The 14,814-nt window shown below is 35.0% G+C and overlaps 1 protein-coding gene across 1 annotated transcript; it reads left to right on the top strand.

Moving 5' to 3' along the window:
- The first annotated feature begins 684 nt into the window (after positions 1 to 684).
- Positions 685 to 5,582, top strand: LOC118346107 (ubiquitin carboxyl-terminal hydrolase 20-like). Its single transcript, XM_035687120.1, has 8 exons — positions 685 to 1,562; positions 1,713 to 1,833; positions 1,948 to 2,058; positions 2,559 to 2,725; positions 2,845 to 3,183; positions 3,586 to 3,708; positions 4,419 to 4,953; positions 5,050 to 5,582. The coding sequence occupies exons 1-8, from the start codon at positions 927 to 929 to the stop codon at positions 5,361 to 5,363; spliced, it is 2,346 nt and encodes a 781-aa protein (XP_035543013.1). The 5' UTR covers positions 685 to 926; the 3' UTR covers positions 5,364 to 5,582.
- Positions 5,583 to 14,814: the final 9,232 nt, after the last annotated feature.

The following is a 14,814-nucleotide window of genomic DNA, read 5'->3' as shown; positions in this document are numbered from 1 at the left end:
ATCTCAATGATTGAAATAAAGACTATAATTATTAAAACATAAATTACTATAAATAAGAATACGTTTAGATAAAATAATAAAGATGACAATTGGATATGTTAATGGTTTACTCAAACAATTACATAATTCAATGTGTGATAGCATTTCTAGCTAAATTTGAACTAGGGAATCTATTGCCAATGCTATCAAAAATAGTAATGAAAATTATTTGTATTAATATGTTTGATGGGATTTTGAAAAATTAGAGAAAACTTAAAAAGTTGAATAAAAATATTATAAAGTATAAATATTATTAGAATATAGTTTTTTTAATAAAATTTTTGTTTTGTAATTTGAAAATATTGAATTGTTTTTTGTATTTTATTTGAAAATATGATAAATTGTAATGATTAAATAAAAAAAAAATTAAAAATATGAAGTTAAAAAATATTTATATCTGTGATGTTTGAATATTGAGATGAAATGAATTGAGAGGACTTTACTATCAAAACAAACCTAAGAGAGTTAACTCTATAAAATTTATAATTGCTTGAATAAATTTATATATGCCTAAGAAATATTAATTTATGTGGATGACTACCAACCAAAATAAGTCCCAAAAATTTGGTGGGAAGGTGGAAATACCAAAAAGAATAGCAAGCTCAGATTTCCCTCCTTTTTCAAAAAGTCCTCGAGTCGAGACGATAATCCGCCACGCCACCAAACCATATTTCAAAGTTCAAACCCAAATTTCACCCTTCCCTCTCTCGCTTCTGAATTCAAAAGCCCTATAACAGTTTTCGAAAACCCAAATTTTTGGAGCCAAACAATTTCTACCAAATTTTGGACCCCTCAGAATTCAATCCCCTCAAAACCCTGTTTCTCATTGTCCCCATTTCTTCACAGATATCCCTCACGCAAGACACAGCGTCTGAATTAAATCTTCCATGGAAACCAATGTCGCAAGAATCTTAGAAATCAACACTGCTCCTTCAGATTCTATTGCTTCCCCAGAAATCCTTAATGGGTCTTCACCGTTTCCTCCTAAAATGCTTGTTTCTGAAGAAACCCTTGACGATTCTTCGCCATCTTCGCTTTCTGAAAGCCCATGCGACCATTCTTTGGCCCCTGCACCAGATCAAAATAGATCTTCTCCAAATTTAGGTAAGAAAGCCCAAGATGACCCGTCTTTGGTCCTTTCGCCAAGAATTCCTTCTGGGACTTCTACAATGTTAACTCCTATTAATGAAACCCTAGATGGGTCTTCACCGGCGAATGAACTGGATGCTCTCGATGGGTCTTCTTCTATGCCTATGCAAGCAGAAATCACTAATGATTATCCCAATTTCTCTATTCGTGGAGATGAAGAAGCCCTAGCAGTTGACCCATTTCCCGCTTCGCCGAATCGCTTATTGGGTAATAATTTATTGGATTATTCGTCATCACGTTGGTCTTCTTCATATTGTTCCTCGCCCTCAACAACTTCTTGGCCTTCATCTGCCCCTTGGTCTTCTTCGTCTTCATCTTCCAGAGACATCTGGTCTACATGGTCTTCTTCCGAAGAAACCAAGCCTTTCATGGTGGTAGGTTTTATTCCCTTTAATACCGGTTAAGATTAGTGTATATGTTTCTTTGTTTGTTTTTAACGAATTTTTTCTTTGTATGTGTAGTGCTTATTTATAAATTATTTGGGGTTTTTGAATTTTGTCTAAAAGAAGTTGCTTATTTCATAGGGGGCGGGGCTTGCAAATCTGGGCAACACATGCTTTATCAATGCCGTGCTGCAATGCTTTACGCATACTGTGCCACTTGTCCAGGCTCTTCGTTCTTACGATCATACCATGCCCTGTGTCTGTAAGATCATGACTTACATTGATTTTTCAATTTTTAATTTATCTGTGTGTTCTCCGATGTGATTTACTCCTATAATTAGTATCTTTTGTTCAAATCTGTGTTTGAAAATCTCAGGTGGTAGTGAAGGGTTCTGTGCTCTGTGTTCTCTACGTGCCCATGTTGAACGTTCATTAGCTTCTTCTGGAGGGATTCTTACTCCTTTGGAACTTGTTGAGAATTTGAACTGTATCCTTTTGAATCTCTTCCAAATATATCCCTTATTTGAGTGGGATGGTTTCTTGAGATTTTCTTATTTGTAGATGATAGCCAATTGGAGAGGTTTGGATAGTAAGTTGAGATGAGATGAGATGAGTTGAGATTAAAGTTGAAAGTTGAATAAAATATTGTTAGAATATTATTTTTTAATATTATTTATGATTTGAAAAAGTTGAATTATTTATTATATTTTATTTGGAAATTTAGAAAAGTTGTAATGATTAAATGAGATGAATTTGAGATGAATTTGGTGTCCAATCCTTCATTTGATAATGCTGAATTTGAGCATAATTTGGAATTGTAAGGTTTTATGATTTATGGGTCTCTAGATGGTTTGGATCATTGTATACGGTTTATACCTTCTGTTTATCAAATGCTCTATCCAATACACAATTTTAAGTGCTAGATGTTTTTTAATTTCAAAGGGCACTTTTGGGAAGATTTTGTGATCTTGACCTGTGAACGATCAGATGTTTCATCTTGTTTCCGGAGATATCAGCAGGAAGATGCCCATGAATTTCTGCAGTGCTTCTTAGATAAACTTGAGAGATGTTGCTTGGATTTGAAGGGAAAGGATCTATCATCACAAGGTAATAACCTTGTTGAGAAGGTTTTTGGTGGCCGTCTTGTTAGCAAGGTATGAGCAGAAAAGTTGCTTTGTTAGTTTCTACCATTAAATATTTATCTGAATTCATGGTGATCCTTTTTGCTTGTTTTGGTTGGGTTAATAAAATAATGTCATTGTTTGAATTTCAGCTTCGATGCTGTAATTGTGGACACTCTTCTGACACATACGAACCTCTGATAGACTTGAGTTTGGAGATTGAAGATGTGGACACCCTTCCAAGTGCTCTTGAATCTTTTACAAAGGTGGAAAGGATTGAAGATTCAGGGGCAAAGTTTATGTGTGAGAACTGCAAGGAAGAAGTGTTGGTGGAGAAGCAGTTTATGCTGGAGCAGGCTCCTTCAGTTGCTGCATTCCACTTGAAAAGATTCAAGACAGATGGTCCATTTGTTGAGAAAGTTGACAAGCATGTGGAATTCCCTTTGGAGTTGGATTTGCAGCCATACAGCACTGGAAGCCAAAACAACAGTGTGAGTTGCAGATTATTTGTCAATTTTGATTAAAATATGTTCTCTGAAGGCTGCCAGATTTGTTAACATATGATAATGGGTTTTACATAATTTTATGAATTTGAGAGTAGACAGTCATTGTTGATATGAAAGAATAAAGAAGGAAAATCTTGTCACCTAATTTGGAGATAGGCTGGTTATAGTTTATGAACTGAATACTTTGGAAATTTTTTTTGAAGTATATACAAATTTGGTTTGAAATTTTTGGGTCCGTTTATGGCTTATGCAATAGCTGTATTTGAATACAAGGATTTGGTTGACTGTTTTTCCTTAGGTCTGCATCAAGTGACTGCTGAAGTGCTTATTTTGCCTTTGTTTCCTTCCAGACTGGTGGAATTGAAGTATAACATTTGTTTTTGATAGGTGGAACTGAAGTATAACCTGTATGCAATTATTGTACATATTGGGTTCTCATCTACTTCTGGGCATTACTTCTGCTTTATTCGGTCCTCTCCAGAGACATGGTACTGCTTGGATGACTCAAAGGTAGTAATTCTAATATAGCCTTTTTATATAGTCGATGAGCATGAATATTTTTTTGCCAAAATTACAGAGTTGACCTATTTTTGTGCACAAAGCCAGAGTAGGGGAATGATCTTGCATTTTGAAAGTCATTATTTTGGATCATGTTCTTTGTTTTGTGAATTGTTGAAGTTTTTCTTCTGTAAACATATTGAGTATGATAATGAGTTTTTCTGATGTTTGTGGTATGGATTTTTCCCCCTTAAAAGATTTTGGAGGTGTTTCCTTTTCTGGTTCGTAAGATTATAAAATTAGCTGAACAGCCTCATTTAGAAGCTTTATTCTTAACCTCCTTGTGGTTGGATTATTTATGCTCTATTTATATCTTATTTTGTCTATGTTGATGTTAAAAATGTGCAATATGTTCTTTACATTTACAATACAAGCCATTGCTTGTTGAGGCTCTAATAATATGTTTATGGGAAATGATTTGTACCGTCTTAGAGTGAGCAAGTTTTATGCACTTTGAAAAAAATAGGCAAATTTGGGGCCCACACCGATAAAAAAAATCCACTTTTTCATATTTTTTTTCCCCAAAGGGAGTGAGTGCTTGGGCTTTTACATTATAGGACTGTATATAGTATTTCTTTTCTTTTTTTATTGGTCTCTTCACTTTAAGACATTATAAGAGCTAATAAATTTGAAAAACTTATTTTTTGATGGATGTCTTGTAGGTCACTAGTGTACAAGAAGAGTTTGTACTATCTCAGGAGGCCTACATTCTGTTTTATGCAAGGCAGGGTACACCCTGGTTTTCAAGTATAATAGATGCACATAAGCCATGCTTGGATCCAAACATATTGAATACATCTCCTAAGTCAGTTCTAGACAGTGCGGAAGGTGCTAGTACTTCGTATCCTAGTGTGGCTTGCATTGATAATTGTGATACCAGTGTCTCCTGTAAAAAAGGAGATGAAGGGGTTGAGATCAATGGAGCTAGAGATGCAGCTACTGGGAATACTGTACAATTGTTAAACCAAGATGAACTTGGGTCCAAAGATTCTAAAGATGATAGACTCATGGATAACTCTTCAACACCACTTGGGGACAGTAAATTTTGTGATGTGACTTCATACAATGAGAAAATGAGCACCACATCCACTGTTGGGGTAAGTAACAGCAAGATTGATGAAATTAAAGATGACGGTTTTCATCCTCTAACGCCGCCTGGATCTCCAAGTCCAGATAAAGTTTCCTTCGAATCTTCAGGTAAGGCAGATTAGATCCTTAAAGAACTTCTTATGCATCTTTTCCCATAAAATCGTTCATTTGAACTAATTAATGAGGTGGTGTTGATTTTGCCAGAGGTGAGGTATCAGATTCCCCGCAATCATCTTAAATTGGAGAAGCGAGTTAGTGGTAAGAAACAGTTGAACAAGGACAGAGAACTAGAAGATTCAAAGAGCAAGGAAGCTTTGAGATACCTTTCGAAGTGTGCGCACTCCTCTGAGAGGCGCAAGAAATTTATTGCTGCCATTACTGAAAACCAGAGTGAAGGCTCTCTAAACAAGAGGAAAAGAATGTTATCGGCCCCGTGTAAGAACAGCCCTCCCAGAGCTCGCCGTAGGCCCAACCACAATGCTATTGTCCAGCCTATGGCAACGGCAATTTCTCGCTGAATGGGGAGATTTTGCTAAACAAACCTGGCTAAATTTGAACAGTTGAAATATATTAAGAGTCAATGCTGACCTTGTTTTGATAAGACTGGGTATGGCCCTTTGAAAGTGTTTAGGTTATTCTGTTTGCTGCACATGTGGCGGGACTGGGGAGCCTGGGCGATTAGCCATTGTCACCCTGGGTTCTTTTTACCTTTACCATGAAATGTAAAAAGTTCTTGAGGTCTTAATTTACTATAGTGCTTTTAGAATCGGTATCAGAAAGGCATTTTTGAGCACATGATGCTTTGTGGACTGTATAGGCTTTGCTCAAGAGGTTTAAATTTGAGAAATTGAAGCTTTTCTTGAGAGATTTAAATAAATTAATAAACAAATGACACGATCTTGAATGACATTGATATCACAGGTTAGGTTAGATTCCAGTTTTGCTTTCGTATGCTGGGAAAAGAAATACTTCTGCATCCTAGATGATGCTTTTATATCAGTAAATATACAGGGGCTTTAAAAATATACGGTTGGAATCGTTGGATTGGAAAATTTGGCTTTGGATTTAAATTTCAAATTAACCCATGATTTCAAATTTAAGATTTTAAGTAGTTTAAAAAACTTGTTGGCTTTCGTTCAAATCTTTACCCAAATTTTAATGTATGATTTAAATTAGAAATTTGGATTTTAAGGCCTTGTTTGGAATCTTTGGATTCATAATTCAACTTATTTTGTTATTACAATCTTTTTCAAATTCCTAAACAAATGGTATGTTTGGGGTTGTGGTATGATTTTCTTAAAAAGTGTTTAAATAGTTTTAAAAACTCTTCAATAGAAAAATTAAGTTGTTTGGATGTTATATATTAAAACATTTTTAATTTCAAATAAACTAAAAATTATGTTTGACATTTTTCTTTAAATGTGTTTTTCTAGATAATGTGAAATGCAATTTGAATTTTAAAAAGATTATCAATGGATTGAAAGATCTATACAACTTTCAGATAATTACAACTTTTAAACTTTTAAGAATATGATCATAATTTTTAAAAATTCAAATAATTATCATTTCTACCTAAAAGTAAAATTTTAATTTATTTTCAAATAAATGTAACATGTTTGAAAGTGGTTTAAATATATAGTTATCAAACAATAAATAAAATTTTAATAGTATAACTTATTACATAAGTCTTAAAATTATAAACTATATTTTCTACCATAATTCTAAATATGCACAAAATATAATAAAAAATTTAACATTTTAAAATTTTAAAATAAAAATAATATTAAAAAAATAATATTTATTCAATTTTCAAATTCATTCATCGAAATGCACCAGCAACAATAGAAATAAGAAAAGCAAAGGCTTGATACAAGAAAATTGGAAAACCTAAGTTCCCTTATACAAAAATGATTTATACAGAAGTCTTAAATAGATAAATTTTATATAAATCATTATAAAAAAATAAGCTCTACCTAAAACAAAAGTAAAATAAACTAATTTTTATTAATGATATCCACTTTTTTACAGAATATTTATATAAAATTTATCTATGTAAAAATTATACCCAACATTACTTTCTTTGTTAATACCATCTCTAGTCAATATTATAACTTTCAAGGAGATATGGCCAACAGGGGAAGTAGAGATAGCGGCACAAGTGAGTTCGCGGCCGGTCGCAGTTGTACTCGGGAGAATCTTACCACTTGCAAAATTCAAAAGATTTAAAACATTCTTTTCAGCTTAACAGAAGGGGAAAAAAAATATTTGTATGATTTAATAGAAAAAAGGGCGTGACAAACTAAACAAAATCAATCATTCATTCACACAAGCCTATGTCTCCTTATGCGTTGAGATCATGAGTCGTATATGTTGATGCGTAAAAAATTGCACAACAGATCGTAAGGAGAGAAATAGTCATTTTTTATTATGACCATTCGAGCCTCGATCGGTATGGTCAGGTGCCTATGGTCGTGGTCCGGTGCGGCTGTACGGTATCGGTGCGTACATCCATGACTATGTATTGAAGACAAATGCAATGAAAGTAAGAGATTGAGACACAGAGATTTACGTGATTTGACATAATATTTACACCTACAGGTGTTTGGAGGGGAGAAATTTACTATAATATATTTGTTTACAATCTCTCATTACCTCTCATTTTTCACTATACAATAGAGATCTTGAATACATTCACTGAAGAAGACACCCTCCCTAGAGCTCCCATTTGGGAGGTTGAAGAAGTCGTCGAAGTAGAAGTCGTGCCCAAGTAGTCTACTTGCTTTTTATCTAACCCTCTTCTCGTGTGCGCCTTGATAGTGGTGAGAGACGTTTGCTTTGCGTGTGACCACTTTTCTTTTTCCCACTTTCTCCTGACACCCCTTTACCTTTTGACACATTCACTCCATTATCCCTTATTGTTTTCTATTTCTCACTTTTCTCTTGTTTCCTAGTGGTAGCCTGGTATGTTGGACCTGGTATTGAGCTTGGATATTTTATCCTCTTCAATATAAATGTAGTATGTATGGTAAGTAAATGAATAATGATACACTTACAAGTATTTTATAATTCATTTACAATCAACTAATACAATTGTATCACTTCATTTACAATCAACTAATACAATTTTATATAGAATTGTAAAATAGTTGTAAAAAGAACTAAAATTTTACAAAACTACTCCCCATTTGTGATTAGGAGCTCGATTACTTCTATCTAACCATTGCCATCTATATAATTAGCGGCCGTCCAAAAATGTAAAAGGATTTTAAGAATCGTCCCCTGATTCTCACTGATCAGCAAAAGGCACCTAAATTTGACGCCAGACGAGTATATAATCAATGAGATGTTCTGGCAGAATATGCTGATCATCATAGTTTTTCCCCCGTAATTATAATATGGGACTATTAAATAGGGACTGATTCTGATTCTGATGATGTATATTAATTGGCAATGCCATTCATTTGTCCTACTTTGAAAACCAGTTATATGCTTTCTCCAGCGTGTATATATATGGAAATCACTCTTTGGCCTTTGCGATAGATTCGAGAATCGAGACAACACCTACAGATAAGCATGCGTCATGAACCTAGCTTGGAGATATCCGTCTTCGTATCTCAGCCTTACCATAATTTGCTGGAAAGCCTCGTTCGTGTCAATGCATTTATCATGCACAGTCTTGTTTATATCGATCGCTATTTTGATTCTTTCCCTCAAACAGGATCTGGCAGCTATACTTAAGGACGTACTGGAGAGACGCTCTTCCACCTTTCCCTTTCCTTTTCTCTTCCTTTCTGTGTCGGTCATTAGGAGAAGCATTCACTTGGAAATCTTAGATTGTACGAATCACCAGGCTTGGAAAACTATCCAGAAAATGTGGTCATAGTGATGGATGGGCCGGATGGAAGAATTCACAATCGTGCCCCTAAAATGGGCTGTTGAGAATGTTATTGTGCCTGGACGTTCTGTTCTCACTCTCGTCGGAGTAATGCCATGGCTTAAGTACATGGAGATACATGGAGAATTACTGGGCTTTTTCTAGTTTATTTCAAGACAGCATGGCTTGATGTTCTGAAGCCGCCTAATGTGAACGAGAAAAGAGAGTTGGGAAGTGATGCCAGAAATCTAAAACTTCAAGCAGTCGATGAACTTTGCAGAGAATATGGGGTACGTCCATTCAAATGATCTTAAACTCCCATTAATTTTGATTTTGATTTTTAATGGTCATTAATGATATATTATTGATGTTGACGTTAGTACTGCTAACTGCTACCCCTTATTTGAAAGATTAGAGTTACGAGCTTTACTAAATTTTTGCAATTAACGTGGGATATTGTAGGTTGTGGCACAAAAAAGGGTTGTAATGGGTCATCCCTCACGACTGTTGGCAGTTGAGCAAATCACGAGCGCATGGGTGGTTTTCGATACGTAGGTTAATTAGCTAGAACAGGTCAAGATCGACAGAGACATGAACAAACTAACTAGTTGACTTTAAAGTTGTAGTCGATCTTCCTTAATTTTAAGTCATGACAAGAATATTAGGTGTTAGGTTTATTTGTTTTTGACCTAATTAGGCGTAATATATAGGTTACTTCGCGTTTCGTGGTTTCAGACATCAAAGAAAGAACAGAGAATTTTATGCTAAAAAAATCCCATGCAATATGGTGATTATGAACGATGAAGGAGGGGCTGACATGATTAGAGGCCTGCCGACGATTAGTAGCGGAGAGAACACTCCAGTCGAATCACCAGCATCGATCAGTACCCACTCCAAAAGTTATCGTTTCCATGGAGTTCGACGAAACTCTCAAGGAACGAGCTCATGAATATCAGGATAAAAAATTGACGGGAAGTTTTCTTGTTGAAGCAATGCTTTGAGAGACCAAGGCCGGCAGGAGATATGATCGATGCATGCACGCAGATGGTATAAAACTAAAATGATAAGAATTGATACAACCCAAACTCCTTTCACTAACAAATTGATAAGAATTCGTATGTTTCTAAAAGACTCCGCAACATGATCAGTCCAGGACAACTCCAACGTTGGTCTCGAGCCTACCAGCTTATTCCCATATTCTTAATTGCTCCATATTCTCCCTGGACTTACGTACAACATGAATTCCAAAGTTGGTTTTGTCATGTGTTCCATCGCCAACATCTCAATCTGCATCCCTGGAGAATTAGATGCTCAATACGGCCGCCTCTTGACTAGGCACGTGGTGCCATGTAACTTATTAAAAATTTTAAAAAATATATTAAAAACAAAATGGTGTCCGAAAATACAAAATGATAAAAACCGAAATCTCAAATTCCCTCTATCATTTTTATGTTTGTATTTTTAAATTTTTATTAAGCCACACTTAACACCATATGGTACTGATGCCATATCAATAAAGCAAAGTGAGCGATATATATAGCTGGAGCGGCATAGTAGCATTTTTCTTCATTAGAATACCAAACTCTAAGCTTTTTTAAAATTTGAAAAAAAAAAAAAATTAAATTCTCTTTTAAAAAAGAATGGCCACTGTTTCTAATTAAAGTTTAATAAGACAAAAGCATGGTAAGCTGATTCCAATGCTCCAAGGAAAAAAGATTCAAAGAACATGACTTGGAGACATCGAGTATGATCTATTGGCATATATATAAAGATCATTGAATTGATACTTGCGGTATGGTATTAATTGATCAATGACTAAAGTTTACCCGTATTATATTGATCAATAAAAGTAATGTGTAGCAGACAAAACTCTTTAGTTCATATGAATGATTGTTTCTCTAGACATAAAGCCATATTTCCTAGAAATTAATAGATATGTTTGCACATCAGGTATTTGGTTTATCCAATATTGTCCATGGCTTACAACTTTCGTCAATCGGGTTTATTATATATATAAAACTTTATATTCTAGTACTTTTCGAATCTGACTAGTGTAGAACCTTTTTTTTTGGTTTTTTGGGCGTGAAAAGTGTACATTAATTTCTTTATAAAATTTGAAAATTATTCGATTTTCAGCGCTTCTTCTTGGTTACAAACTTACAATCCCTATGTACATAATATATATATATATATATATATATATATATATATATATATATATGCATATAGCATTTAACGATCGATCAATTAGCCGCGAGTAATTTTGGCATGCACGACTTAGCTTTCCCATCCCTTCTCTCGCCGGAAATGAATTTAGGGAATCGTTTGGTGCTGTTCTTTGAACCAATTATAACGACCTTGCTCCAAATTCCCAGGAAAGTTTGGGCACAACTTCAACGGCTATCACCACCGTTGACTGGGGATGCCGCCGACCCAGTCGCAGCAGCTCAAATGGCTGGTTTGGAAGCAAGGCAGAGCGGCGTGGACTGGGCTACGATTATGGTTTCTTTTTGCTTGGCATCTGCCATTGCCATAACACTAGTATATATTCAAGTGCAATCACATGAACTCCCCACAGCCATCCACGTGTTCTCTCTTACAATCCTACTAGCCTTTTCTTCTTTCTTCGTCAGCGAATTAATCAGTTCCAAGTTGGAGGTGACAAGTCATGTGCTCAATAGATTTGGCATGTTTCTCACTGCAACTGCCTTCTTCATCGCCATTACCATTCCATTTCCTTCCTATTTCAAAATTATAAGTTGGTTTGTGTATGCCATTTCCTTTCTCGCCATTTTAGTCTGCCATTGTATCTAGTGTAGTACGGTCCAAACAGACAAGTCCCCTGTTCCTTCCTAAGCATGTCACAAACATCCTTCAACCATTTACTTCCTTCCTCGATCTAGTAGTAACTTTCTACCCTGTGCCTTTCTTTTTGCTGCAAACTACTTGCGCGTGGCGTGGATTGAGGATTTTAAACACGAGGCGTTCCGGCTCGTAACGCACGTGCTGACGTGCCGTAGTCAAAGCTGTCCACGGGTGGGCAACGCATGTATCGAACAGCCTTGCATATGTTCACGCGCTATATGCAATTTCTCTTTTGAGTTATGTATTTTCGAGCCGTTGTAAAACCAAAATAAATCTTGACGACGACATGACCAATTTCCGTGCACTTTCCTTCCTGAACATCTCAAAAGCATCCTTCAACCATTTACTTCCTTCCTCTAGTAGTAACTTTCTAGCCTGTGCCTTTCTTTAACTTCAAAAAGCTTGGGTTGGTAGCAGGGCACCACAACATGAACTAGGCTACGATTATGATTTCTTTTGGAAAATACTATTAGGCCTCTAGTTATATTTATTATAGATTGTGATATTAAATATGTGAATTTATTGATCAGTATGAGTTATTATGTATTTACGTGAACCATTATCTCAAAGAGATGCATTGGTTCAGTGGTAATGGTATGTTGTTTCAAATGAAAGGGTAGAAGTTTGAAATTCTACAAATGCAATTTGATTTATAATTTTGTGAAGTGTTGGACTTGGACAGACACAATGCTTGAGCCAACCAAGCCTTGCACGTGGGTCAAAGAGTCACAACACTTGGGTGTTTGCACATGGGCCGAATATGCACTTTGATAGGGTGCAATGTTTCAAAAATCAATTTAATTGAAAAGGCCTGCTGACCACTAGACTAGGTTATACCATTTGGTCTTTAAATGAAATATCATAACCTTTAAATAAGTAATTGTCACTTAAAAAGTTACAAATTAAGAGTTGTGATCTTTCACATGGTGTCACTTCATTCTCTATAAATAGGGGATGAGACCCATGAATTTAATATTCTATTATCTCATATTTTCAGTCACTTGCACAATTTTGTAGAGAAATTTTGAAAGAAAAATTTCAGAATTGCTATCTGCAGTTGGTGACTTTGTTGTATCCTGAAGGTGAATTTCTTGTAACCTGGTAGCAAATTCTTTCGAATGGGGATAATTATTACCTTAAAGATAGTGATCAACACATTTTAAAGTCGCATTTATTTTTCAGATTACTGTATCCACACAACTTTTTTTAACAATTTATTACCGCCTGAGCGGCCACCCGTATAAAAAAAATTCGAAAAAACTGCATGAAACCTCTCCCATCTAAAACTCGAAACCAGAAGAAGTCCCTTCTGAAATTCGTTCTTCCCATCTTTCGAAATCCCTTCTAAATCTCAAACAGAAGCAAATTCTGTCCAAGCAAATCTTAGCTGCTACATAACTCTCTCTAAATCCAAAACCCCTTCTAAATCCATCTGTCACCAACCAAAATGAAAAAGTCTAGTTGCAGAGCAGAGAGCCCAATAAACCTAGAAAAATAGACCCTTCTTCTTCCTCCACGTTCTCAGCCGAAAGCCCCCATAGAGATGGAATTGCAAATAAGACAAAAGGAAAAGGGATGCCGTTGTGCTTTGGAGGGATTCTTTTCATCAATCCCATGGCCGCCTCTATTTTTTTCTCTCTTTGTCCTTAAGATTTGCACAGCTATTGGAAGAAGAAGAAGGTGATCAAATGAAAAGAGAAATAGAAAATGGAATGGACCCAACCTGATTTCGGTAGCAAGAGAAAACTCAGTATGGTCGGCAGACGATTTCAGCAGGAGAAAACTCGGTTTGGCCATTTGTTTTGTTTTGTTTATTTTTTCTTAATCGCTAAACTGGTGTGGCAGCCACGTCTAGCGGTAAGGAGGGGTCACAATGAGGCAGCCCTGTATCACCGCCCATTTCTTTTTGCTTGGCATCTGCCGTAGGCATAGCACTAGTGTCCATTCTCGACTTCCCACAGCCTTCCACGTATTATCTCTAGCAATCCTATTGGCCTTCTCTTCTTTCTTCGCTGGTGCCTTGGGGAGGTTTGAATACAAAAGACTTGTTAACTCATCCTTATAATTTTTTTCAATTTTAAAATAAAATATAATAAATAATTTAATTTTTTAAATTTTAAAATAAAAATTATATTAAAAAATTATATTATTATTAGAAGGGACAGCCCAAGTGATCAAGGGAGTCGGCATGTTTTTCACGATCACGGCCTTCTGCTTGGCATTGCCTCTCCATTTTCTTTGTATTTCAAAATTACTATCTTCTTTGTCTATGCAGTCTCCTTTCTAGACATTTTAGTTTCCCACTGTTAATTTCTAGCTCACGGTCTGTCTGTCAGCATACATAACAGCTTATAGAATTCCGGTTCCACCCGTATATGTCACAAATTCCTTCAAACATTTACTTCCTTTCTCTAGTTCTTTGAATGAGGTCCAAGCGCTTTAATGAACGAACTACCAAGAACTTTTTTATTAAATATAATCAAATCAAGAATTATCTTGACTTATTTTCATATATAATTATCAAATTATTTTGATATGATATTATCTTGATTTGATTTTTATGATGATTCAGATATTTATATTATTTTATCTTAATGTAATTTTTTTATAAATAGAAATGTATGTTTTGTATTCAGTAACAACTGAAAAAATAAAAGTCTAGCCCTCAAAATCTACTCTTCCTTCTATTTTCTCTGTCTTCTTTTTTATTTTATTTTCTATCATGGTATTAGAGCGTTTGGCTGACGCCAAACTTGATACTGTAGAATATTTATTATTTCACTAGTTTTGCATAGCTTTTACCTCTCACAATTTTTTTTTTTTTAAATTTTTATCTTTGCAGTTTATCTTTGAAGTTTAAGATATGCCTCGGTAGTCTAACGCTTGATTATAAAACTCTGATTACACAATGTGTAGGGAAAACTTATGGTAAGCAATGCTTCTGCTGATTGAGCCTAATATTACATTTTTTTAATCAAGTTAGTATTTCGTTGTAGGCTTGCAACTGATCAGTATAATTTATATATTCCTTGATATGTTTAAAGTTTGTTTTTATACATAGCTGTAGTTCTTAGGGGAAAAATAAATGAATGAATTATGAAATTAGTTCAATTAATATAGTAATAAAAGATAATCGCAATTTTTTTGATTGTAGATTGTACCTTACATGTTTTTACTCTTGGGAATTTTAAATATATAGTTTGGGGTTACAGAAATAAAAGTTGCAGTCG

The sequence above is a fragment of the Juglans regia genome, unplaced genomic scaffold (assembly GCF_001411555.2).
Source record: "Juglans regia cultivar Chandler unplaced genomic scaffold, Walnut 2.0 Scaffold_680, whole genome shotgun sequence".
Lineage (NCBI taxonomy): Eukaryota > Viridiplantae > Streptophyta > Magnoliopsida > Fagales > Juglandaceae > Juglans > Juglans regia.
This window is presented reverse-complemented; position numbering and strand designations above follow the sequence as displayed.

What these genes read in the sequence shown, in the direction of transcription:
- LOC118346107 (XM_035687120.1), top strand. Translation starts at nt 927, where the DNA reads ATGGAAACCAATGTCGCAAGAATCTTAGAAATCAACACTGCTCCTTCA. An exon ending in ACTGCTTGGATGACTCAAAG is followed by an intron (nt 3,709 to 4,418) that starts GTAGTAATTCTA and finishes GATGTCTTGTAG; the next exon opens with GTCACTAGTGTACAAGAAGA. An exon ending in AGTTTCCTTCGAATCTTCAG is followed by an intron (nt 4,954 to 5,049) that starts GTAAGGCAGATT and finishes TGATTTTGCCAG; the next exon opens with AGGTGAGGTATCAGATTCCC.